The following is a 25,714-nucleotide window of genomic DNA, read 5'->3' as shown; positions in this document are numbered from 1 at the left end:
AATACATGTTGGTTGACTATTCTTTTTTTGTCCTACGTAATATTACAATTAACTAATAAACTAACTTAGTGTGTTTATTACAAGATACTATGCAACTGACGTACCGTACATATGTGCGACAATCGATTAAAATGGTATTGAATCTCAATGAAATTAAAACATTATTTACTTCAAATAACGATAACACCAACTGATAGCAACAATTAAACAAATTAGTTTTGGAGATTTTAAGGGTTCATTGAAATTGTTATCGAGAAGTTACTCCTGGGCATCTCTGTTATATGTATATAATTGTAACAACCTTATAACTATAGAGCTATGTGGTGTAGAAGAATTAGATTGGAATAAAAATGTAATCAGGCTTCTGACATATTCATCACATTAAAGGCAGCTGACACATTACCTATTCTACGTTGATTTTCCGTGGATGCTTGGCGTCGTATCTTAGGTATGTGATTTTATTATAAAATATTCCTAAAATGTCTTCTTTTGGAATGATTTTTCAGTAAGGATATTTGAAATAAATAACACAAAATAATGCCCAAATGAGTATGTATTCATGTTTATTGTTTAAATATATAATCAGAAGCGAGGGTAGTGATAAAGCGCGGTCAGTTTGCAGGGGAGGGCCGACGCTCGGGGGACACGCCTGGCGATGAACCTCTGCGTATCTGTGGGCTCTTTAGACGTACCATCGTATCTAAATGCCGGAACCTAGTAGGATTAGAAATAAGTTTTAATATAGTTATTTTTACATATGTAGCTATGCCTACGTAATACATACCAAGTGTTATTAATATTGATATTCAAATACTTCATTGAAAAGGTTAGTCCGGCCAAATAAGACTTTTAAAAATTCCCTGATACCCAAATATCGGTGGAAAGTGAGTTTTACTCTTACATATTAAATTTTGAAAGACCCCATTGATCCTGTGTGCTTCAAGTTATTCGGGGTCAAAGGTCGAAATTTGAGGTTATTTAATTTTTTTTTCGAGAACGGTAAGTTTTATCCAAAAAAAAGTTGTAGATCTTAAAATTGTCTAAAAAAATGGTCCTTTTGATTTTTTCCTAAGAGTTACCATTCGTGGGTTATTTCGATCCTATTAGTCACATTATACATGATGTGCACACATTTTTTTTACTTCTTTTTCTAAGTCTATAATATTATTTGTCATGCAGTCAATGTAACCATTCTATCCAGGTAGAGAGAAATTTTTGTATTTGCCCTATGGATCTATAACCGTGTCACATCAATTAAAAAAAAAACCGATACTTTAGATTTACTTTCATAATCAAAATTTCGCACATTTATTTTGCTGTACCAACCACGCTAGTGTTTTGATAGACCTGTTTAGGTACATGAGCCTTTTCTTAAAGACTCTGTAAACTCATCACCACTCATCAATTTGACACTCCACGATCAACCACAACTGTATTTTTGTTATATGACCACTATTTTTATCTAAATTAAACGGTCCAGGTTGTCAGTTGTTAAGGTAAAAGGTCCATGTCTAATGTTAAAAAAAAACTTTATTTTCTTACCTCAAAGGCAAATCATTAGAATCATGGTCAACGCTTTGGAAGAAGAAAGCAAGTGGCCAACTTATCCACGACGATTGTTTCCTGTTGAACAATGAAATATATAGTTAATATGTGTACCTATGCAAATATCGAAATACTTAAATTTCTTCAAACTTTATACAATAGAACTGAAGTTAAAACCAAAAACAACTAGTAGCAGCTTTTCTGTTTGAAATTAATTCCTTTCATTCTATAGAATTTATAAAAAAGAAAAGTGTCTAGCCTAAAGCGACTCCATTATAAGACTCATTTAGCTGAAATCTTAATGATGATTTATTTCTGGTACTTGGAATAAGAATTTTTTAATGAAAGTGAAGAAACTTTCTGAAAATGAATAGTTATTATCGTTATCTAGCTTAATTTCACATATAATTAGAAATATGTGTTAGAAATAACGTTATCATTCAGTAAAATGAATAAATTAGTATGGCTGTGTGGTGTCTAAATATTTAGGGCTTACGGTGTCATCGGATCGGTTTCCGATGGTGTATCGGGGGCGGCGGGTGCTGGTGGGGTAGTGGGGCTAGTTGGGATTGGCGGCGGGGTCTTGTTAATGGCAGGATTGTAGATCTTCGGGTCGCTCACCATGCGCACGAAGAATGAACGCTTATGAGCGAGAGCTTGCAGATGCTTACGTGCCCTTTCCTCATTCAAATCCTAAAAATTTGGATTTTTTTAAATCTATAATTCATGAGGAACTGGTATTTCAATGGCTAGGCGCTTACCCTTTCCTTATCGGGACCTTCGTATAATTCTTCTGCGAAGTCAGTTATGGTATCCCAAGCATATTCTACAATGATATAGAATTTACGAAGTTTTATATTAATTTTACACTTTTCTTAAGAGATATATATACCTATGTTATAAAAAAAAAGAAATGCTTATGTAAATTAATTTACCAATATCTTCACGGCTAGCGTGTTGGTGCACAACACAGAAACGAATCACGTATCGATCACGAAAAGAAGTGGGCACCATGTGGAGCTTTCCAGAAGCATTGATGTTAGTAAGCAGTTTCTTATTCAACTCATCAACTTGTTCCTCATTTTCGTCGCGACTCCCTACCAATCGAAAGCATACTAATCCCAACTGAAAACCAATCATAGCTATTTATATTTAGATACATTTTTAAAGATATCTTAAACACGTATTATCTACCTTAACTTGGTTGCATACTTCGAATCTCTTGTCCTTTTTAACAAGTTGTTCGAAATACTTAGCGAGTTCGCAATGTCGTCGTATATATTTCTGCAGGCCACTGATTCCATAACTCCTCAACATGAACCACAACTTCAGTGATCTGAAGCGACGACTGAGCGGTATTCCCCAGTGGCGGTAATCGATTGCGGTACCGTCATAACAATGTTGTAAATACAACGGATCGACGACTAAAGCAGATGTCAATAGATATCGGTTTGTGACCCACATCAAAGAACAATCAAAGTTGGTGAGCATCATTTTATTTGAATTAGTATTAAATGAGTCAGCATATTCAATTCCTGCCAGGTGATATTTATGTTCAGGGCAGATAAATGAGCTGCCAGCATACGCAGCGTCTACATGCAGCCAAACGCTAGGAAATTTCCGAACTACCGGTCCAATTTCGGACAAATTATCAAATGCACACGTCCCTGTTGTCCCTAGCGTTGCTGAAACGAAAAATGGGACTAGTCCCGCTTCTTCATCTTCTTCCATTGCCTGTTTGAGGTATAAAAACATTGATTAGATATTACCTAGTTGCCTAAAAGGTATATGAAGCCTGTGGTTTTCAGTTTTAGTGAAATTTAAAACGTTTTTATTAAAGTACTTTTTATAATAGAAGTGAATGCCGAGTTTTCATTATTCGAAGCATGGAAAGTGGTATACAATGCGGTATTGCCTCTCCAGTCTTGCTCTCTCCAGTATCTCCGGAATCCACTGCCGATTCATTAAACGCCGACGGCGGCATAGCATCTCAATATAACGCGATTTATATGAACCTCATCGTGACCTACTTCGTTAATCCAACCTTACTTTTAAATTATTATTAATTAGCATTTTCTTTTTTTATAATTCAGTTTCAAGTTAAAATGACATGCTTGTATCATGTAAACGAACACCTCGTATCTATCTCTTTATTATATACATAAATAAATTTGCACAAAACTACTATCATTTTTCGTTCTTGTCTTTTTATTAGTATGTCATTTCATTTTTTTGCAATTAAATATAAACTAAAGTATCATTTTTTTTCCCTAATTTTAAGAGTGATATTTTATTTGCCTTTTTTTTGTTTTTTTTTTTTAAACGAATATTATCTGGATTACATATATACATATATACATTACTACTCACTTCTTTTAATGTATCCCCTCTAAGTGAACCGTGTTCGTCCGGCTGTAGAATACGCAGTTTAACGAAACTTATCATAGCAGCTTTCTCAACACAAGAGTGTGCTTCTTTGGAACAATAAGCAATTAACTTTGAAAGTAACAGCCCCTCATCGACGGTCGGGAATTGATGCTTCAATCGCTTGATCCCTGCAGCTCTTGCGGCTAACATGCACACAAGTACACACTCGCTGGCTGATCCCTAAGATATAAATGCAATAATTAATAATGATGAGCATTAAAATGAGTTTGGATCACCTGTTCACAATATTAATTAGAGGTGCCTTACCTGAATAACGCCACCGCCCTTGCTTCCTTCCTCAAGTTGCAGAAAAGCGGGAGGCAACCCTATAGCTTTTCCTAAAGTAATTCAATCAATGTATGACAACGTAAAAACAGTTTTCTCTTGAATTTTAAGTAAACAATTTAAAGGTAAAACAACATACTGATTAATAACATTATATTAAATACATATTGAATGTACAACCGATAATGTTATTTGTTTAAAATATGTAGTTGAATTTTTCACTTTTCTAACCATATACGTATTTGGAATTACTTGTTTATTTCTTAACTTATGACAAGTTTCAAGCAAATAACACTTTGAACATAATAAATCTCTCTTTCGGAAAAGGTTTTTAGCAAATATGTAATATGAACTTATCGTATCAAAATATTTACTGGTTTCGTATATAAATTGTAGTTCTTGAATTATGCATGAAAGAGATATTTTAAAAGACATCTACATTTTAAATATTGATTAAAGGATTAGAGGATTGATTAATTCTTTCTAAGAGTTATAATTTAAATATTTTACTGGTAAATATTAAATAAATAAATATCAAAGTAGGATTTTTAGAGACTATTTTATGACTTCGTTTCTATTTTTCTAAAATACCCTGTATCCTATATTAAGAATACCCTTAATTATAAAAAACAAATATTACAATTTCCATTTCTTATGTACTTAAAATCTAAACTTTTAAAATATTTGAAAGAACAGAATTGTCATTACAATTAGAGATAATTAATAATTATGTCATAGAAATTTACTCAAGATTATAGTAAAAAAAATACATTTATTTTATAAACTCGAATGTGATTATGGCTGTAAAGAAACAGCAGCGATATTTTTTACAAAGAAACTACTAAATATTTTGTAGTTTTATCTATTATGAAATGTAGTAGGTAAGACTACCACCTTTTTCATACCTAAGCAGATACATAAGACATATTACCTAGCTTTACCGTAATATAGTGTCTAAATTAAATTGTCACCCGACTCACCCATCCAATCCAACATAATAATTTCTAATTCCGTGCAAGCTGGACTCGCAGCCTAGAACAAATAAGTTGCTATGTAAATGTTAATAAATAGCGGAATGACCTAAATATTAAAACATAATGCTACTGAAAATTAAGTGACAGAATTTTATCGGTCGTTTCGTTTTTTTTATGAAATCACAAAATTTAAGAGTTGTTGAAATAAATAAAAATAAGATAATGATATAGTTATTACTTCTACCACCAAGCAACCGTAGCTGAAAATCAGAAATTGAAATTTTTATTAAGAACTTTTTTTGTTAGCAACGAGAGAATGAAATGCGTTTTCTTAGGCTGAAATCCTGAAAACATTAGATCTTTATTATCTGTTTTAATTATTTACTTTAACAAGTAGGAAAATTTCAACAAAAGCCCGTAACTTGAATAATGTTAAACAACATATTTTGTAAATCGTTTACTTTCAAGTTATTCATCAGGTATATTTCAGTTTTTACACAAATCGTCCTTTGTGATTTTTTTAACTTCTATAAAAAAATGATCCTTTTAATCATACACATTTCTAGCGGAATAACGTCATTAATATCTGTTTTTTTATGGCAAAGGTAACTGGTTCGAGTCATATCCATTAAAAGATATATAAATCTGATTAATATCTTCTATGGCACAATCACTAGTTGCCACATTTGAAAGTTCAGTATTTTTGTGTAAAAAGGTTAAGTATAACCAACTTGTTTGAATAGTGACACTAATTCTATTCTAAGTTTTAATTGAGTTTTTTTATCAATGCTACTGATATTATTGTTTCGTTTAATCACTTTACTTTTCAAATGTAAGTAGCATGCGTTATGCCATAAAATGTTTGGCCTTTGTTCAATAAACAATTTTTAATCGATAACATTGATTATTTTAATAGGTTTTGACAACGGCTTCACACGCCTAAATGGATCATTATTTAACGTATAAGATAGAAGATGTAATTTTGTTTCTAAACACAATTCTCTTAAACATTCTTATTCTCGAATCTCATGCTAATTCAAAAATGCAAGATTTTATTTTTTCATAATACGCCCTGATTGGCTTGCATCCTTAAATAATTTCAAAGTCGAAATGTAAGTGTAGGTATCGTATTTAGAATAAATAGTGCTTCCTTTCGAAACGATATCCATACCATCTTCTTATATTAAAAATTCATACATTAAAGTAAGTAATGAATTTAATTAATATTATATTAATCTTCACTCCAAAACGTTTGGCACTCGGTCAATCTTATTTATCTGAGTAAAGTGACGAATTTAACATTATTTTGATATAAATTAAAAAAATCGAAATCATTGCGCAGCAGGTTCTGTTTTAATTATCATTTTACATTTAACGTGTATCATGTATGTATATAGTAGTTTAAAATTTTTAAATTTTATTATCAATTGTCAACTTACATGTTAAAAGTTTATTTGAGATAATAACGTTTGAAAAATGCATTCAAATGATATCTTTTCAAGAAAGGTTTTCTTTTGGAAACAAATATTTTTACGACTCAGTACCTAATAATAAACAAAGAAATAATATAGCGATTAAGCACTTAAATTCTTTAAATAATAAAATGCGTTTCTTGTAGTTCAAGTTTAGTTAAGTTGCCCTGATTAAGTCATGATCAGAGATGCTTTCCAAACCGATTCCTAAATTACATGGAGAAGATATAAAAATTTGGCGTGTGTACAGAAACAATTACAAACAAATTTCAATAAACAATTACAAACAAAGTTAAGAATTTTGTTTAAAGAAGATGTAAAGATAACGATACCTACCTTTAAAAAAATGTTTATTGAAGATTATTTCTACGAGACTTTTTTCATGAAAAAAGTAAAACTTTAATTACTGGGGAAATATCTAGTTGTACATTTGCTAATTCATTAAGCGAGAACAACCAGACTAAGCAATAAAGCGACTAAACGGGGTTAAATTTATAAAATTGGTACAGATTAAAAATAAATAGTTCACCCATGAAAATCCGATACAGCCGATGCCCGCGGAGAGCATGTCACCAAGTATTGAGGGGTAGCCATTGCCCGATGGGAAATATGCATGAAACCGAGGATGCTGCCAATGTGTGACGCCCGGCATAATCTTATTTTCCACATCTTCCATCACATCATTCCAATTTTCAGGAAGGAAAGGAGCCTCCGTCGGCAGTTCCGTGCGGAGGTAACCGGGCTCAACCGATGGAGTCACCCTCCGCTTCGACAGGGTCGTCATATAGGTACAGATGTAGTCAACCATTTCTTTACCCCGAACACGGAACTCTTCGACGTCCATGGTTGTATTGGCGATACAAGTTCTACGGTGGAGCAGTAGATGTCAACTACTCGGCGTTCGCTGGCTGACTCGACCACCACGCCAGCACTTCTATACTGGAGAGGCGGGCGGCGCGGGGATGGCCGTATGTTAAGCGCCATGTTGCTTAGGATGAGGACACACTGCGTTTCGATTTAATTTTTTTTTATTATTCTTTTATTTACAGTAGTAAAAGCCTGTCCTTATTTATAATCTTAAATTAATACTCCTTTAGCCTTACGACTATTTTTATAAATCATATAATTCAATGTATAAGCTAAATGTCTTAGTCTTCATATTAGGCATACAGTCCGAATCTTTATTTGGTTCATACATAGGAATCAAATAAAAGAATCTAGAATATGTTACATTAGAGTTTGATTTTGCTTGTTCCTAGCCAATCCGCCCTTGAAGCCACTTCATTGAGTCAGCTGAAAGGGCGGCCTATAATAATACGTATGCACTTTCTTTGTAATCAAAATTTTTTTTGGACCGAAATTTTTGACAATTTAATCATAATTGTGTGGAATATTATATCTTTATCGTATCAATTTATTTACTTATACTTTACATGAATTAATAAATTGTTTTATTATATATTTTATCTTTCAATAGAAATACCTTTTTCGATAATAAACACAATTCAAACGATAATTTTAAAATATTAACAAAAGAACCGTATTTCTTTAAATAAAACAATACAAAATGTTAAATAATGAATAAATATTTTAGAGGTTCGCCATTAAAAGATCATTTTGTCTCCAAAGTTTGAAAAATGAATATTCATTCTTTTTGACTCTGAGACAACCATTTGCTTTTATTATCTGTTTTAAATTAAAAAATTATGCTGGTTTTTAATGAAATGTTAAAAATGTTCATTGTATTTTTATTTTTTGTTGGCACTTTTAATTTCGCCTAATTTTAAATAATATATAGTTATTGGTTATTTTAAATTTTGGTTCATTAAAAATTATATTCAGTAAACCACTCAATACAATACAGGTATGTTATATGTATTTTGATATTAACTAATACCTTCTATGATGGGAGAAAATCATAGTACAATATTTGCTACATATTTTTGTTTCAATTTAATTCGTTAAACTTTATTGAAAAATATTAAAAAGTAATATAAAATAATATTTCCTAAACTTTACCGTGAAGATTGTACAAAAATGAAATTGCCCGTGATTCATAAATACCTTAATTTTAAACTACTCCTTCACAATGAATATTACTTTTAATTATGTAATTCTACTTACTTACTTACTTACTATACAGATATAAAGAGCATATGTATTTTTTTTTTATTTACTTAATTATTTCGACTTTAATTTTTTTGAGGATTTAATTCTTTCGACTTTTTGTTAAAGTTTAGACCAAATAATAATTTTTTTTTTTTTACATAATACACACATATAATACTTATTAAAAATAGTAGCAAAACGATCCATGTGAAATAAAAAGATAAAATTAACGATAATAAAGACCGTCTGTGAGGGTGGCGGGTGTCATCGGAGGCACGCCGGGAAGTCGCCTCGCTGGAACGCGCATTCCGCCCCGTTCCTGAATACCAATGCCATATTATTATGTGTGATCTCCAGTATTATCCTCTATATAAGTATAGTAAATCCATTGACATCTTAAATTCATTTCTCAGAGCACGTTCGCCCTCGAATTATTGAATGAGAACGTTTTAAATTCGGACCGCATGTGTTTCTAAAGAAAAATTGTATTTGTAAATTTCAAAAACCCAGCAAATATTGTAATTATTTATAAAAATGTTCATGTTAACCGAAACCTTTCTATCTTTCTGTAATAAAATTTCTTGTTTTTTTACTCGTATCAATTACAGATACCTAATCAGAATTAGGAATTTATTTGCTCTTGCTAAAAATTGAATATCACACTAGCTGTGATACATTTTAATATAGTTCTAATATCTATGGTTTCTTTATGTTATGGTTTATTTATTTCCTTCATATTTTTCTCTTATACTTATATGTTAGAGTATATTTTATTTGTTGAACAAGATCGTTTCCTAGTAAGCGTTCGTCGGTATCAACTGTAAATAATTTAGGCTGGTACATAATCTAATAACAAGCTGCGAGCTCCCGAACTGCATACCGAGACAATTATAGAGCCCAAACTCACTTAGCTCTGTAAGTGATATATAGGCGGTGACAGCATAATTTCTTTGACATATACATTATATGAAACTAGAATTTTTAAATAAACTATACTCAAACTTTACAATTATTAAGTAGGATGTATAACTGAAAAAAAAAGAATCTGAAGATGAAAATAGGAATCATAAAGAGCGCCTTCGAGTTTTTCTCGAAATAAAAGACGAAGAAAAATAGTGAGGAGAAAACTCGTTGAAATCTAATTTCGCGTTACCATAACAGCAGCACTTGAATCCGATGAGCTATCTGCGACAGACGCCCGATCATATCAATTTCTTAATTGAAGCGTGATTTTCTCGCTTCATATCGACCGAGAGTGGCTTCCTACGCTTTTTAATTGACGGAAAATAGTCTTAAATCGGTCTACTTGTATACAGTTCCGCACATATCATTCTTAAGTTTTAATAAAACAAACAGACAATTTTAAATTAAGCTATATATCAGTAAGTTTCGGTACCTAGTTATTTTAGAGATAGGATAGAGGAGCACAGCATTTATTTGCTGCTGAAATTGCACTGAAAAACCCTGCAAAACAACCAACAGAACTATTTCTGTTGGTCTGTGTTTACAAAGATTAAAACGGGTTGGACAGATTAAAGGAGAATTTAACCCTTATTTTAAAACTAAACAAATCTTTGTACTTTAACTATTTAACATTCCTGGATATAATCAAATAATAATCTGTCATAAGGAGAGCAGATTCGTCGGTAAGTCTTTATAAATGAATCTCTGAGAGGCTTATAAATTGGCTTTCACACGTTAAAGTTTAAATCCTCTTGTATTTTTCCTCTGTACCCATGTAAAATCGAAACTTTATTTCAGTAAGCTAATCCTTTTAAAACAAAATATAAATCTGAATTTGAAATTTAAGTCAGTAAAAGTCTACTTGTCGAGAGGTCAGAAGGAATTTTTGAATTTAATTAAATGTGATCCATGATGAAATTTAAACGAAATGACTTTTATTAATTACAATATGAAACAGCAGGTTTATATAGGTTTATATAGGTACAAATACACGTATTACTTAAATAATAAAAATGTTATCTCAATTATTTCAATTTCCTCAAATCCTCGTAAAAGTTATAATTTTCATTATAATATTATACCTTTATTCTGTACGGTTTGCTTATCTATATCATTATTTTTATATAAAAACTTTTTTATCTGTCCAACCAGTTTTGATCCTTTGAAACGGCCACGTAACAACGAATCTACCGATAAAGCAATAAATATCCTTTTCATCGAAGGATTTTGGCCTCTACACAATTGACCGATCACGCAACCTATTAGAGCATACTGTTTGAAATTCTTAATATTTATTTTATCAAATAAATTTAATTTTAATAAATTATAAAAATATACTGTATAAAGTATGCGACAAAAGAAATGTGAGCTCTGAATAAAACATTTTATAAAAAGAGTTTGCTAGAAAAAACTTTGTTCTTTTAGGTACTGATCATAAGTTACGAGAGAATTATGACACACTAGGTATATGTATATTTGGATTACTACTACTATACATATTTGGACTCATTGGTGGCTTAAAAAAAGCCATTGATCTTGTATTTTAGTAGGTCTTTTTGTAGGGCCATAAGCTGTGATAAAGAATTACAACCTTAAAGTAATTTAAACATTCACAACCTATCCGTTCGAGCAGCAGAATAAAATATCACTGATTTCTAAGAAATTATTTTCTATACTTAATGCATTACACCGTACACGATACCTGAATTAATGACAAACCTTTCGACCTACATGTCATGAATGCAACACCAGTGAAAATATTTCTAGATGTTAAAAGTTGAAGGACAGCTTATTCGTAATATTTGGTTCCGTGGCGATCAATAGCACCATATTTTGAATTTTTTTTGAAATCAACCTATTCTTTAACTCGACGGAAGTAAAAACTATCTTTAATTACTTTGTTTTCTCCAAAATCAGGAATTAATAATACGATAGTTTTGTCTTCCACGTCAACACTATTTTTTAAATTATAATTCCAAAAATCCATATCTAAAGAATAATTTTTCTTCTGATGATGAGAAGGATTTCTTTCAATTCCTTATTGTCTTATGATATCTACATAACTGACAAATTTAAGTTAAAAAAAAATAGGAGTCAAATGTCGAAATTATTAAATATCGAATATCGAATTTTAAGACTACAGCACTCAAAACACCAATGCCATATCATTGAATCAGAACCCAAATAGTAGTACATACGTATTTATAAATATTGTTTATAAATTAACAAAGTTTCTATTCGATTGTTAGTTTGACATATTTTTTTCAAAATTAATAGATATTTTAAGACATTTAGTACTGTGCTCATATTATTGGATTGAAAATGTTTTTGGGGCACACTTTTTCTTTTGAGCCAAGTGCAGTCTACTTGAAATACGCCCGACAATAGTCTAACTAGGTGAGATCGAACTTAGTCTTTACTCTCAATCTATCATCCAGCCTCATGCCTACAAAACTCAGTGTTAACCTTGGCACTTTAATATATTTCATTTGCTGTTAGTATTTATGTAAAAACATTAAAAAGGTATGAATACCTATAAATGAAAAATGTGAAATTTCACTTCAAATTGACTTAACATCTGTAAATATAACAATACATTCTTCATCATCATCATCAGCCTATAGGAGCCCACTGCTGAGCAAAGGCCTCTTCTCACATGGAGAAGATTACAGCATTAATGACCACGCTTGCTCAAGACGGGTGGGCCATTTCTTAATTTCTAATAATTTTCAACATACTTCGCATTTTCATTATGGACCAGAAGCCATTTTAAATACGGATCACATATAGAACCTCAAGATCAATTGATGACAAAGTAGCGAATGGTCTTGAAAAGAGGTCTCAGGTATAAGGGCTCGTTAAGACTTAAGATCTATAATTTATTAATATTAGCGTGAAGATATGAACTACGTATAACCTAAAGTAATATGTGTGAACTATGAAATATTTTTATATTAGAACTATTTGTACCTTAATTATTGTATACGTAATTATTTTGAAAAACAGAATTATAACCAGCTTAACATATTATTAAGTATACATTTTGAAAATACTTAATATGTAAGGATAAATTTATAAATTGTTAAAAGGTGCAATTAAAAGAATTTATTATTAAATATCGATTTATTTAAAATGAGAGGGAACATGATCGTTTAAAGCATTTATAAATCAAGAACTTCTGTTGCTAATTTTAATTCTTTTACGGGTTACCCCAAGACGAGGTTACATTGTCTTCATATGCTGTAAGGTCATGAATTGAATATGGTCCTTCGTTGCACTTTGGTCCACTACAGGAGAAATTATCATATTCGCAGTAGTCCCCCATTATAGTCTGAAAATAGATTTTAAATAGAACTCAAATTATTTCCTCGTAATGAATATCTTTCATTATAATATATTTATTAGTATGCAATTTAGTTGATTGTCTTTTTGTTCTCATCCTACTTATTCGAAAGTTTTTTACGTAAGCTGTTTAACATTTGATAACACAAAAACCAACGAAATCTATATGTATAAAATAAATGCACATAACAAATGATGCTCCTGAATCCTGAAAATGTATGTGAGATATATAATAAGTATTAAAATCTGTTCGCAAAAAAAAAATTTAAAGAAAATTTATGTAAGAATATTACTAAAGCTTTTTCATATGATATTGTATTTACATGATATTTTTTTTATGTCCTAACATCAATGTATATCACCTTGCTTGGATTTTCGGGATCGGGTTGTTCGTCACAAAAACATCTTCCGCAAACACACGAGCCCCGTCCGGAACATTCGGGTCCAGTGCTCTCGGGAGGCTGGCAATCGCTCATGATCTTATCTCCCGAACACGCACATTCAGCGTTATCTTCAAAACTCACTGAAAGATGGAAATAAAGAAGTCTTTCAGTGATGTATGGTTACAATTTTCCTGATTGAATGTACATAAATACAAGGTCAATTGTAAAAGATTCCAGTTTTTTGAGAGTTCGTAGCACGAAGAAAATGGACAAAATTGATTGCGATCAAAAAGCTACTCAATAGACTTCATGTAACTTGCAGTCTTTCTATTGAAAGTAATTTCAATGAAAGTAATTTAATTTTACTCGCTTTTGTTACTTTTTAAGAGGTTTAAAAAAGAATGGAAAAATGCTTATTATGACATGAGAAAATAGTGATATTACTTACTTCCATAATCCGTGTGATTAATTCTTTGTTTTTCACAATAATTTTCATATAAAGGCAAATGTGCTGAAAAACACATTTCGTCTTCAGGACACCAGGAACATTGAGGTAAACGCAGACAGTCGAAGCAAGATTGTTTGATGTGGCATACCCAACTTTCATTTATACTATAAACATCTAGTTTTCTGGCTAATACTGCAGTAATAAATAAACTAAGGTAAATAAGTTTATGGCAATACATATTCATTTTAAGGAATTAATAACAAGAGTTAATTCACTGTTTACTTCGTTATATTAAACGAAACTATTAGCCCTGACTTAATTGTAGCCTTTATCAAATGTGATAACCTCTATAGTTCAACGTAATTACGCAAACCCAAGTACCTTCCGTTTTAGAATTTACAAACACAAGTTAATATACCCATCACTATCACATCTTATACTGCTATGGCGAAAATAGATGCTTTGTAGAGATAGTTATTAATAGTATAAGGTCGGAAGTTTATTTTAAATTGAATTCTTTACCTCGTCTTGGACGAACAATGAAACAAGGGCTATTACAAATATTTATTCTAATTGTTTTATTAACTTTTAATTTCAAACTAATATAAGGCAGCATTTAATAATTCAATTCCCGCAGTATAGTTTACAAGTTTGAAATACAATGTATAGTGTTTGTTACTAACATTCTCATAGTTAAAAAAAAGAAAAAGTCTCCGATGCAAGCAAATTAGATGCGGCTTCATCGCCATCAAGTGCCATATTTTTTTGCATATGTTAGTTTGGGTTTTTATTTAAAACCTTTTTATTCATTACTTTAATACATTTCATAAAATTTATAATTATCGTAAACGTATTATTTTCCCATCTACACGTCGTTCTTTGATCATATTTATATGGTAATAAATATTTCTGAAGGTATATAAAATAACTATTAAGAGATGTAAAAGGATAGTTTTATACAGAGTAGGTCGTAGGGGAAGATGAAAAACTAAATCAAATTTTCGCGAAACCGGTCAAGTGCACTAGAGGATACGATGTCCTAATTTCAAAGAAACCGCAACGATGTTCTAAATTTAAAATCGAACCTGTTCATATTTCTTGAATTACGTTACATAGTTATTTTATAGTAATAATAAAAAGATTAGATATCTTCTTCTTAAATAAATATACCTAGTGGCATTTGGCATGTGTCTTCAATTCCCTGTTGACTAGGTGGGCATTTCCAGATCACTAAAAAGAACAAGTGCGAAGTATCACTAGAAAACTAGCATCCAGCTTTCGTTCTATAGTCCTCTAAGCAATTTAGGGAAAACTTATGAAAGGATCGTGTTCTGCCTTTTATGAAAGAAAAGAAAATCATTTACATAATTCAAGGTGCTAAGACTAGAGGAGTATGTGCTTCGACATTTATATTCTTATTTCATGCCTGGCTATGCCTTTGGCTTGCTCATTGCTATGGCTTACGAGTTTATTTGTGACAAAGATGGCAAACGAACAGACGGCTTATTTGAGGAGAAGTATTCACCGTAGCCTATGGACATCTGCAAGAGATGTTGCGGATGCTTTGCCCGCCTTGGTTGTTGAGGAAGAAGGAAAGGGTGGGAACAGGAAAAGGGAAACCGGCTCTCTCACTCATCGGATAAAACGCAGCTATTAAAGACTACTTCACTCCGAACTTCTGTGAGTGGGTGGTACTCTCCGGTCGAGACAGCCCATATACGAAATGTAGTCGCTTGACCACAACTAGGCTCTACCACCTTACAAAATGTTCTTAAGCTATTAAATTTTAATATATTTTTTATTAATATCGTGTATACGTATGTATATAGCGGTCAAAGTCACCAAATATGATCTTCTTAGATTTTTAACCATCTTCATCTCGTCGCCTTTTGTGGCTTCTTTTAAAAGTTTCTTGATTATTTTTTAATACCATACGGTGATGAAGTATTATGGTTGACTCAGGGACTGCATGAACTTGAATTTGAGCCCAGATCAACTCTATCACGTTGTACTGGTTGTTAGTTTGTAGAGCATGTATCTCATAAATAGAGATCATTCATTAAATATGTATACATATTTACATATCATGCATTAATCTCGGTTTTTGTGCGACATATTTATATGTGTGCAATGAAGATAAATAAATAAGTAAATGATATTTAACATTACTTCGTAAATAGTACGGATATTCAAAACTACGTTATGAGTAAGACAGTAGGAACTATACTGTATATGTGTGTCTAAACATAAGTCAGCACTAAATAAAGTAAAACTTTGTTTATGTTATTTTATTTATTCAAGAATGGGCTTATATACAAATGTACAGAAATTCATCAATAATTTTGATATAGACAGATGTTTCTTTTATTCATACGTTAAAGTTAAAAATAAAATTTATTTAAATTTAACTGCCTCTCAGGCAAATTAGATTAAATTGGGTCTGAAAGTATACACTAAAAGTTAAAGGAAATAAAACATCTTGCGATCAATAAATACCAAGGAACTATTGCTTCTAAGATAGGTAGGTAGGAACTATAAATTACATATATATATATTTGAGTGTATAGAAAGTTAATTACATAGAATCACACACTAATGTTAAATTATTATTTATTTCATTTTTAAATAATATTCATTATCAGAATACGGTATACTTATTATCATATATTATCATTAAGTTGTTTTTTTCTGAGTAAAAAAAAAAATCCTTTTTTTTGAATCAACAATGCTAAAATTTAAATTTGATATGAATTTTGTTCTATGAATTTCGTTGAAAAAAGGGAAATGAGTTAATGATATCTAAGATTTTCCCGTGAACTCATTTAAATGAAACTAGATTTATTTTGTAACATAATATCGACGTTTCGATGGCTGTAAAGGAACCGAAACGTCGGGATTATGTAGTTACAAAAGAATAATAAAGGCTTAGTATCCTAAAAAGCTTGGTTTTATTAAAATGAGCTATTGATTTTGAATGATGACTTTCAAAAAAGTTTAATACAACAAATTTCTTGAAATTCCTGATGTCTTGGTTCTCCTATCCATATTCCAAGTCATTTGTGGTCAGCGAAATATATCTTTAACTTCCATAATTTTTTGTTATCTGTCATCTTATCACTCACAACTTTTTCTCACATATATTCTCCTTTTCGCATTTCAGCCATATTTTCTTTGCCCTTTCTCTACCTCACAGTCCACCAAATTCTATCTAACTTATAACTTTCTTACGTATATTTATTTTGTTGTCGTTGTTTGTTTGTTTAAAATATGGCCTTCATCCGTGCAAAACGTACATTTATATTATCTCTTTTCACATCAAGTATGTTGTGGTTCGGACAATCACTTCTAGCTCTGTTTTGCCACCATGGTTCGGTGTCACTACTTTTTTTCATTTTAGGCTATAGCTTAATTCGCACTAATGTCAATTCATAAAAAAAGTTAAACCATTATTATCTGTGTTTCAAAATGTCAGTTGTGTCATGTCACCTGACATTTTGTCTTTTTGCTAGATGTCAAATCGCAAAATAATTATGGTTATTGGTTATCAAAGGAAAACATTCCTCAGCACAGACGAAAATTACTAATTTTATATATATTTACCGGAAGGTCTCGATGGATAACTATTATAAGGGTAAAAATGTCGAAGAGGAATTGGAGCGATCCAAAATACCAATTAAGGGTATTCCAGAAAACTTTCTATGGATGCAGGTACAACACCAATTCACTCCGCTGTTTCGGAGCATAAAATTTAAAACATGTATTGATTACAATCTCTAAAATAGGTGAAGGGCGGCAGCAAGATGCAGAATTTGATAGCACACGCATCTGGTATTCTTGAAGATAAAGCAGCTACAGTGGTTGTATGGACTGGAGTCGGGGTAGCTATTGCTAAAGCCATTTCGTGTGCTGAGATCATTAAGCGCCAATTTTCAATTCCCCATCAGATAACGAAACTTGCATATAAAAGGTTACTACTTGATCTAACCACCATGCTCTTGATATAGTATCATATCACACTGTACACTCCTTTTCATATTTTAGTGTTGAAGAATATTGGGAGCCAAAAGTTGATGGTCTCGAAACTATTGTGGTGAAAAGACAAATACCAGTTATACATATACTTTTGTCAATGGAAGAGCTAGTTGATGTTAATCAACTTGGGTAAATTTCTGCATATTTTGCTGCATTGCTATGCTATACAACCTTAGTACTATTTTTTAAATATGTTATACTTAATTTAATTTATTTGTTTCAGCTATCAAAGTGCAGTTGGTAAGAAATTTTGGGAGAAAGAAGCTCATACTTCCAAACCCCAACAACAATCAAATTATAAATCCAAAAAGCCTTTCAAACATAAAAAATCTGAAATTAATGCCTGAATTAAAAATGCCTTATTGTTAAACTACTTATTTTTACAAAGAAATTAATAAGACTATTTTACTAATTATAAACATAGTATTTACTTAAAACTTCCTTTTTAATTTTTACTATCCTTTCAGTAAATTTAGTGCAGTAAAAAATCAATCATTTTGAGATAATGCATTAGTATTTATGACCTTAGAGGATTTCAAAAATCTGATTTGAAAGCTGATTAGGTAAAATAAAATATAAAATCAAACAGAGTGATACAGTCAAATTTATTTAATTTCTCAAAGTGTGTGATTTACAGAATACAGCAAAAAGTATAAAAAACTGGAATATTATTTCAATATGAACATTCGTAGGTTTACAGGATATTTTCCTATTGAAAGTTTTAAACTTCTAGATTATTCCTTAACATGCCTCATATTCTATCCAGGCAAAAGGACATCCTTGAAAAGAAATAACCATAGACATGCTAATATTTTCAAAATTATAAACAAAGGAAAACAGTATAAATATAAAAATTTAGTCATATATACAGGTTGATTCACAAACACAATTTAAAATAGTCCATGGTTAGTCCAAAAGGGGTAATCAATTTTAAATAACACCTTGATAGATTAATTTAAAATAAGACTATAATAAGTTATGTGTCACTGACTGACAACACATAAATTTTAAAAAGTATAAAAACTTCTGTGTAATTAAGTATCATAAGTCCTGACACATGGTACCTGCGTAGGTATTGTACAGATATTAATTTTGATATATCAATAATAAATACTTAAACAACATCCTCTCAATATTGTCATCTAATTACATCCTAAGCCTCAGATTCTCCGGCTTGCTGAGCAATCGGAGTTTCATCTTCAAGTTTTGGCAGTATGAGTATCTCTTTTGATATAATCGAGTATTTTGTTACAAAATATGTAAACCGTTTACACAAATGGGTCTCCTTTTCGAATGCATCAAATATTGCTCTGTGATGGAAATAAGCATGAGAAAATATTCTATACACCCTTCTGCATACAGAGCCCAGTTTTGCTACAGAAGACTCTTTTATACTGACTCTGAAAAATAAAGTATGTAATGAGATCTAAGACTTAGCGAGTTTTATTCATTCAAATGAAACTAATAGATTTCAGATATACAACGTGAATTTCATTATTTTAAAACTACGTAATCCCTATGTTTCGGTTACTTTTCAGCAACCGTCATCACGGGCCGACGAAATGTGATTCATAACATAAAATACATGTAGTAATCTGAAAATATTATAGTTTTAAAATAATAAAATTTGCATAGTATATCCAAAATATATTCGTTTCATTTAAAGTATGTAAATTAATTTATATCACTTATAAAAATAATAATTACCTATTAACCTAAACAAATACATAAAATAGGAAATAACTAATGCACAAGTTTTCACCAATCAATTCAAAAACTTTTGAACCCAAGTAACAAATATGTTAAGTAAACATATAATACCAAAAGTAGTAATACCTGCTTGGAAAATATTTATTGCTGTTTAACAAACATGCAGCACCGTCTAGTGTGTGTCTTGTATAGTCAATAGCTGGACACTCTTTTGGTGTTTTGTGAGCAGCACACAAAAATATCCATTGTTCAGTTGCTGTCATTTGCGTGCATATTTCGGGTTTGCACTCGCTTTGTAATCTTACTGCCAACCCATTTAACTCCATACAAAATTGTCTAACAAGATAATAATATTTATTAATTGTTAGTCTAACAAGGTAAAAATAAAACTTTATATAGCTTTTATACCTCAAATGTTCATATTTCCAGACACCATCATCCTGTGCCTCGGGTATTTTAAGAATCGCTTCCAAATTTGCAGGATCTCGTCTTATTGTTTGTTGTATAAATTGTTGTACAGCCAAAGTACTATCCATCTCTTCAAAAGGTTCATCGGGCCACCGACGAAAATCCTGTCATATTATTAATGTGAGAATAAATATTATTTACAATGTTTATTCATCATAAAACTTTTCTTAATTTACCTTCGCTGAAGAACCAGGGCGATTACGCCTGAGGATCACCCCAGAACGCCATTGTTCCTCGGCCATTTTAGTCATAGGTAATCGATTTAAGTTCACTGGGTTATTTTATAAATATAGGATTAATAGACTTTGTAGTACAGAAGAATAATCTTGCTATATACTTTATTTTAATTGAAATAATAAATAGTCGTCACTATTTTGAAATAAGGGCAAACGGCAATCGACAGACAACTTGCCGTTTACAATAAGCTTTTGACAATGTCAAGAGTAATTTTATAAGAGCAGATAAAAAATAAATAAATGGACTAGAAACTAATTTTTAATAACAATATTATATCATATCATGTGCTGAAATTTTTATTCAATAAATATGTAATTCTTAAATCAGCAAAATAAAAGCATATAGGAAAACTAACACTTTATATTTGAAAATAGATACACAAATGATACTTTTTTTATTTAATAACAGCTTTTTAACTATATAACACTTTTAATTAAAATCATATGCTTTGATAAATAAAATAAAAATGTGTTATCAATGTGAGACTAACGTATACATTTATCAAAGGATATTTGAAATAGCATATGAAGTAACAATTTTTAAAAAAATTTTAGTGGCCAACTTTGACATACAATTATATTAAGAGACTCAAAAGACTCGTATCCAGAGCCGTAACACCATTTACAAAAAAATAATAATATTATGTCAACAATGGTTCTTGAAAGTTATTGTTTTGATAAAAGTGAAAAAAATAATAATTAAGTTACGTTACTGTTTGAAGAGAAATGACAATTGAGCTTTTCAAATTTAGAAGTTCGGAATAAAAGGCAAAGATGTTAATAATTATTTTGTTAGGTTTTGTATTTATTTATAATAAGGATTTTGTAAATAGTGTAGTTATAAATGACATGACAACCAGTTCCTTTGGAGATAACAATGAAGGACTAATTGCTGCCTTTGGAGATTTTAATTCAGACGAATTGACTGACGCTTTTATCATTAATGGTTCAAGTGTGCAAGTACTTCTTGCTCATGACAAAGAACCATTTTTGCGTCCATCACTGTATTCGTGTAACTTTGATAATTTGAATATAACCAGCATTGTACCTGGTGACTTTGATGGAGATGCTTACATGGATATACTTTTTACTACACAAATTCAAAACATTTCATCTGACACTCATGAAGTAAGGATTTTATGGGGTGGTATGTCTACACTTAATTGTTCTGATGCACAGCTTATACAGGTCATAACTATTGGTCAGCCATTAGTTCTGGATTATAATCGGGATATGATTTTAGATTTATTTGGAATAAATTCTGAAAATCAACGAGTATTTTGGGTGTTTGATAAATCTAGGTCAACCCCAGAGGAAGTTCTCATGATTGGAGATAACTTAAAAAAAATTAAGCTTCCTCATTCACATTCATTTCTAGATGTTAATGATGACAATGCTGCAGATCTTTTAGTCACAACTGAATTAGATGTAGAAATCTGGTTGAATGAAGAGACAAGTGGATTTAAATATAATAATAGCATTGACTTGCTTGTTGGACATCCAACTATATATGGCCAGGCATTGTTTATTGATGTGGCCCTTTCCGGACAATTCTTTTTAGTTATACCTGTTTGCTATGATTTAGACTGCATCAACAGCACAATTCTAATTTATGACAATGAACAGTGGCATGATCTTCAAGTAGATTTTAATGATGGAAAGGGCACTTTGTGGAGATTTGTACCTCCTAGAAATGAGACCTATCTGGACACTATTACTATGCGCAGTGGAGACTATAATATGGATGGATATCCTGATATTTTAATGACTTTAAGTCCTGTTAATGGTAAAGACACTAAAGCCTTCCTTTTGCACAATGTGGTGTGTAATAAAGAGGGCTGCAAATTTCATAGAACTTTTGAGGTTCAATGGGAGAGATTTAGTACATTTGGGAACAATGTAGTAATGGCTACATTTTATGATTTTTATATTGATGGTGTCCTTGATGTTATTTATGTCCAAAGAAATATTACAACAGGGAAGCATTTTTTAAGAGCTTTTAGAAATGAGTTAGAATATGATACAAATTTTATTAAAGTAATAGTTGTAACAGGTCTTAGTAATAAGAAAATACCTACAATTAATGGAACTTTGATAACTAGAAAGGTGACTTTTGGTAAGTAAGAATTGTTTTAGTTTTATCTCACACTAATACAACATTAATTGTTCAATTTTATGTAATTTATATGTAATTGTATATTTGTTCTTGTTTAAGAATTTTCTAATTCAGTTCAAAAGTTTTAATGCATGTAACTTTACAGGAACAAATTTACCAGGGCCTAAGATTGGATACAATACTTGGTCACAAGAAGGCAATTATCGGACTGGTGTATGTGCGCAGCTACCACAATCTGCGTATTATGCTTTACAACTACCATATTCTATTTTTGGTCTTGATCGGACTCCAAATTTCGTTGACACATTAACAGTTGGTCTCTTAGGTTTTTCAAAAAGCTGGACTCAGATTATACCCAATTCTCAGATAGTTTTGATACCTGCTCCTCCAAGCGACCCTTCTCAATGGCGTGCTCAACTTTTTGTAACACCAAGCAAAGTTATTCTTAAAAGTGTGTTTGTTCTTACCGCTATTATTATTGTAATAATTGGATGTGTTCTTTACTTGCATTGGAAAGAGAGAAATGACCGACAAGACATAATAGAAATTGATGAAAAAACATATGTCAAAATTTAAAATATTTTAATTCCTTATTAATTATTGTATATTGTATAATGTTGACTGTGATTATAGTCTATTATAGCACACTATTACATGTGTTATTTGGTGAAAATGTAACAACATTATTTGAAGTAAAACCTATTTATGTTTGACTGTGAAATATATATAAAAACTTGGCTAGATTCTAAATAGATCTGATTAATAATGATTGATTTTATGGTTAAGTTTTCTTTAATTCTCGTTGTTGTGTATATTCAAAATTGTATTGACTGTTATAACATTTTAAGACAAATAGAGAGTTAGGTGAATGTAATTAAAGTTTTCTTAAAATAAAAAATGAAATATATAAAATAGTTGTTTAGTAATGTTAAGATTATTATAACAGTAATTAAAATACAGGTTTTTCATAATGACACAAGTTTGTTTTATTAAGTATTATTTTAGATTTATAGGTTCACTCATAAATGATATTCAAAATCCTTTTGTCAGTGCTTTGATTTGTGTTTCTGCTTCTTTTCTTTCTTCTTTTCTAGTTTTTCCAATTTTCTGAAATATTACAATATAATTACAATTATATGAAACGGTTCATTTAAGTGTAATATCAAATAAAACTTACTTCAACAACTTTTTCTTCTGTTTCTTAGTTAGTTGGCTGATCAAATCAGTTTCACTGAACGATGGATCATTATCAACTATCTTCCCAGCAGAAAGTGGCATTGCCGCTGCTTTCATAACAAGTCCTGTGTCCCTCATTTGTTGCATAAGGGTTGGTACATCTGGCTTCTCTTCTTCAGTTTCAGGTGCTGATGCTGATGCTTGTAATGCTCTTGCTTCACTCATTGAGAGAGAATACATTGAACATTCCTTGTCTGAAAAAATATTATTTTTGAAAAATCGGATATTAAAGAAAACATCTGAAATTTGTTGTGTATTGAAATGAGAACTTAAAAAGCTGTTTTCTTTTTTTTAAGAATATTATATAAGTATTGGTCATACACAAGTGTATGACAACTATGAGGGAATTTTGAACTCAAAGGTTTAAAAAAATTTGGTTTACCTGTGTTAATATGTCCCCATTTGTGGCATTTTATACATCTTACATTTCTCACTAGAATTCCAAAAGGCTGATCTCTGATTTCATTATCACCTTTACAATAGCTTTCTCTTGGTGCATTGTATTTCCGTTGCCATTCAAACTTATACTCTGGCTCATTATCCTCACGTTCTCTCTCCTTTTTAACACCTGGTGGTGGTTCATACATAAAATTTAGGCTTAGTTTGTCTTTACTATCCTTGCTCAGAAGGGCTCTGGAATTGAGAAGCACATTCAAACATTTGTAGGGTGCTATGTCAATAAATATTAAAAAATTAATATTGGTTTGTCATACTTATTTTCATGAAGTTCTTGTTCTTTCTCATACTGTACTCTTAACTCTTCCTGTTTCTTTTTGTAAGCATCAGTCTTTTGTTCAGCCATCCATACCTATGAAAACAATGATTTGATCAAATCAATTAAATAATTTGTTAGAATTCTAAAAATTTGTTCTTTACTAGCTAAAATTTCTTGGATGTTATTGTAAATTTTCTAAATATGACCTGTAATCTATATAATGAGACTGCCATTATATTGCTCCCAAAATTTTGCGTTATTAAAAAGAATTTACAGAGTTTTATGTTCAATGTTGGTGCTCCAATTTGTCTATTTCATATTATTGCTTTAAGTCCATAAATATGAGAAGCCTATCTTCAAATTTTGACAACCCCATTTCCTAATTGTATTATATGTATCGCACTGTACACTGTTATAGTAATTTGAATAATCTGTAGATTATTCATGATGCGTAGGACAGTTTTTTTGGAAACAAATAAAAATTATTCTGTTTTCTGGTAAAGAGACCTTATTCTGCCTTTGGATGTTAATAATAATTTACTTACTCTTTTCAAGTTGTCCCTGGATGCAGGATGAAAAAACTTCTTACACATATAATTATTGAAACCTTTCCCCATCTTGAATTTATTTGATCAAAAGACGTATGACGCGATATCTTTGTGTTTTTCTAAAGTATAATTCTTGACAACACAGTAAATTTAAATGTAAAAAGCCCACTGACACCAGTTTTAATTATGTAAATACAATAGAAATTATTAAAAACCTCTGGAAAAGAAATATGTTGTGAAATCGGTATAGCAAAAATATTATTCAGAGAAATTCTATATTATTCTCAATAGTACATCAAACTCTACAGATTACTCAATACACACTACAGATTATACTTAAGGACAACAGAGTTTACATATCAAACACAAAATATGTCACTTGATAATCTGAAGTTAGTTTCATACTTCGTGAAGGTAAGGTACCATACTAGGTAGGAAGGTACCTTGCTACCTACATGTAGTTTTGTGACAATTTCGAAAAAGCTCCTTAACCTTATAATGTATTACCAACTTTCTTCAGATAATGAAACAAAAAACAAAATTAGACACCTTGCAATCGGAATATAAAGTTTATTCTGCTTTGGAATTTTATATAAAAATTGGCAATTTTTTATAAATAAAACTTAAAAATAAATATTCACAGAATAAAAATAAATTACTGATGTTTTCATTGATCTATTATGCTTGTCTCTTACAGATAACAAA

The 25,714-nt window shown here is 30.7% G+C and overlaps 6 protein-coding genes across 9 annotated transcripts; 2 read left to right on the top strand and 4 right to left on the bottom strand.

The window, feature by feature from the left end:
• Positions 1–535: 535 nt before the first annotated feature.
• On the bottom strand, positions 536–7,641 carry LOC116767470 (tyrosine decarboxylase). The gene is made up of 10 exons (XM_032657797.2): positions 7,233–7,641; positions 5,238–5,289; positions 4,240–4,310; positions 3,916–4,152; positions 2,740–3,279; positions 2,481–2,670; positions 2,307–2,371; positions 2,042–2,238; positions 1,543–1,623; positions 536–714 (listed from the first exon to the last, which is right to left on the bottom strand). The coding sequence occupies exons 1-10, from the start codon at positions 7,545–7,547 to the stop codon at positions 612–614; spliced, it is 1,851 nt and encodes a 616-aa protein (XP_032513688.1). The 5' UTR covers positions 7,548–7,641; the 3' UTR covers positions 536–611.
• A 5,238-nt stretch (positions 7,642–12,879) lies between these two features.
• LOC116767465 (integrin beta-like protein 1) lies at positions 12,880–14,579 on the bottom strand. 4 transcript variants are annotated; one of them, XM_061527549.1, is made up of 4 exons: positions 14,471–14,579; positions 13,949–14,140; positions 13,480–13,640; positions 12,880–13,106 (listed from the first exon to the last, which is right to left on the bottom strand). In XM_061527549.1, the coding sequence occupies exons 1-4, from the start codon at positions 14,562–14,564 to the stop codon at positions 12,975–12,977; spliced, it is 579 nt and encodes a 192-aa protein (XP_061383533.1). In that variant the 5' UTR covers positions 14,565–14,579; the 3' UTR covers positions 12,880–12,974. The 4 variants fall into 4 exon arrangements, with proteins under 4 accessions (XP_061383533.1, XP_032513682.1, XP_061383534.1 ...); XM_032657791.2 differs by lacking the exon at positions 14,471–14,579 and adding an exon at positions 14,330–14,470; XM_061527550.1 differs by lacking the exon at positions 14,471–14,579 and adding an exon at positions 14,231–14,406.
• Positions 14,580–17,443: 2,864 nt separating this feature from the next.
• Positions 17,444–18,399, top strand: LOC116767536 (ribonuclease P protein subunit p25-like protein). The gene is made up of 4 exons (XM_032657904.2): positions 17,444–17,656; positions 17,731–17,915; positions 17,990–18,109; positions 18,204–18,399. The coding sequence occupies exons 1-4, from the start codon at positions 17,561–17,563 to the stop codon at positions 18,325–18,327; spliced, it is 525 nt and encodes a 174-aa protein (XP_032513795.1). The 5' UTR covers positions 17,444–17,560; the 3' UTR covers positions 18,328–18,399.
• A 167-nt stretch (positions 18,400–18,566) lies between these two features.
• Positions 18,567–20,591, bottom strand: LOC116767535 (MOB kinase activator-like 4). The gene is made up of 4 exons (XM_032657903.2): positions 20,335–20,591; positions 20,099–20,262; positions 19,817–20,026; positions 18,567–19,380 (listed from the first exon to the last, which is right to left on the bottom strand). The coding sequence occupies exons 1-4, from the start codon at positions 20,407–20,409 to the stop codon at positions 19,134–19,136; spliced, it is 696 nt and encodes a 231-aa protein (XP_032513794.1). The 5' UTR covers positions 20,410–20,591; the 3' UTR covers positions 18,567–19,133.
• A 442-nt stretch (positions 20,592–21,033) lies between these two features.
• Positions 21,034–23,489, top strand: LOC116767573 (T-cell immunomodulatory protein). The gene is made up of 2 exons (XM_032657959.2): positions 21,034–22,510; positions 22,656–23,489. The coding sequence occupies exons 1-2, from the start codon at positions 21,169–21,171 to the stop codon at positions 23,084–23,086; spliced, it is 1,773 nt and encodes a 590-aa protein (XP_032513850.2). The 5' UTR covers positions 21,034–21,168; the 3' UTR covers positions 23,087–23,489.
• LOC116767298 (corepressor interacting with RBPJ 1) lies at positions 23,472–25,321 on the bottom strand. The gene is made up of 5 exons (XM_032657554.2): positions 25,007–25,321; positions 24,460–24,554; positions 24,129–24,379; positions 23,688–23,940; positions 23,472–23,617 (listed from the first exon to the last, which is right to left on the bottom strand). The coding sequence occupies exons 1-5, from the start codon at positions 25,076–25,078 to the stop codon at positions 23,557–23,559; spliced, it is 732 nt and encodes a 243-aa protein (XP_032513445.2). The 5' UTR covers positions 25,079–25,321; the 3' UTR covers positions 23,472–23,556.
• Positions 25,322–25,714: the final 393 nt, after the last annotated feature.

This window comes from Danaus plexippus (assembly GCF_018135715.1).
Source record: "Danaus plexippus chromosome 9 unlocalized genomic scaffold, MEX_DaPlex mxdp_26, whole genome shotgun sequence".
Classification (NCBI taxonomy): domain Eukaryota; kingdom Metazoa; phylum Arthropoda; class Insecta; order Lepidoptera; family Nymphalidae; genus Danaus; species Danaus plexippus.
Note: the sequence above shows the minus strand (reverse complement) of the source record. Positions and strands in the feature narration are given on the sequence as shown.

Bases quoted from the DNA above. Each gene is read 5' to 3' on its own strand.
- LOC116767470 (XM_032657797.2), bottom strand. From the start codon at position 7,547: ATGGACGTCGAAGAGTTCCGTGTTCGGGGTAAAGAAATGGTTGACTAC. The intron at 5,290-7,232 runs GTGAACTATTTA...TATTTGTTCTAG, and splicing joins GCTGTATCGGATTTTCATGG to GCTGCGAGTCCAGCTTGCAC. The intron at 2,239-2,306 runs GTAAGCGCCTAG...CCAAATTTTTAG, and splicing joins AAGGTCCCGATAAGGAAAGG to GATTTGAATGAGGAAAGGGC.
- LOC116767465 (XM_061527549.1), bottom strand. From the start codon at position 14,564: ATGCTGCCTTATATTAGTTTGAAATTAAAAGTTAATAAAACAATTAGA. The intron at 14,141-14,470 runs GTAAAGAATTCA...TTATTACTGCAG, and splicing joins CATTGTTCGTCCAAGACGAG to TATTAGCCAGAAAACTAGAT. The intron at 13,641-13,948 runs GTAAGTAATATC...TCCATCTTTCAG, and splicing joins TAATCACACGGATTATGGAA to TGAGTTTTGAAGATAACGCT.
- LOC116767536 (XM_032657904.2), top strand. From the start codon at position 17,561: ATGGATAACTATTATAAGGGTAAAAATGTCGAAGAGGAATTGGAGCGA. The intron at 17,657-17,730 runs GTACAACACCAA...TCTCTAAAATAG, and splicing joins AAAACTTTCTATGGATGCAG to GTGAAGGGCGGCAGCAAGAT. The intron at 17,916-17,989 runs GTTACTACTTGA...TTCATATTTTAG, and splicing joins ACGAAACTTGCATATAAAAG to TGTTGAAGAATATTGGGAGC.
- LOC116767535 (XM_032657903.2), bottom strand. From the start codon at position 20,409: ATGACTAAAATGGCCGAGGAACAATGGCGTTCTGGGGTGATCCTCAGG. The intron at 20,263-20,334 runs GTAAATTAAGAA...ATAATATGACAG, and splicing joins GCCCTGGTTCTTCAGCGAAG to GATTTTCGTCGGTGGCCCGA. The intron at 19,381-19,816 runs GTATTACTACTT...TTTATTTTTCAG, and splicing joins AATAAATATTTTCCAAGCAG to AGTCAGTATAAAAGAGTCTT.
- LOC116767573 (XM_032657959.2), top strand. From the start codon at position 21,169: ATGTTAATAATTATTTTGTTAGGTTTTGTATTTATTTATAATAAGGAT. The intron at 22,511-22,655 runs GTAAGTAAGAAT...GTAACTTTACAG, and splicing joins AACTAGAAAGGTGACTTTTG to GAACAAATTTACCAGGGCCT.
- LOC116767298 (XM_032657554.2), bottom strand. From the start codon at position 25,078: ATGGGGAAAGGTTTCAATAATTATATGTGTAAGAAGTTTTTTCATCCT. The intron at 24,380-24,459 runs GTATGACAAACC...TCTCAATTCCAG, and splicing joins CAAGAACTTCATGAAAATAA to AGCCCTTCTGAGCAAGGATA. The intron at 23,941-24,128 runs GTAAACCAAATT...ATATTTTTTCAG, and splicing joins ATGGGGACATATTAACACAG to ACAAGGAATGTTCAATGTAT.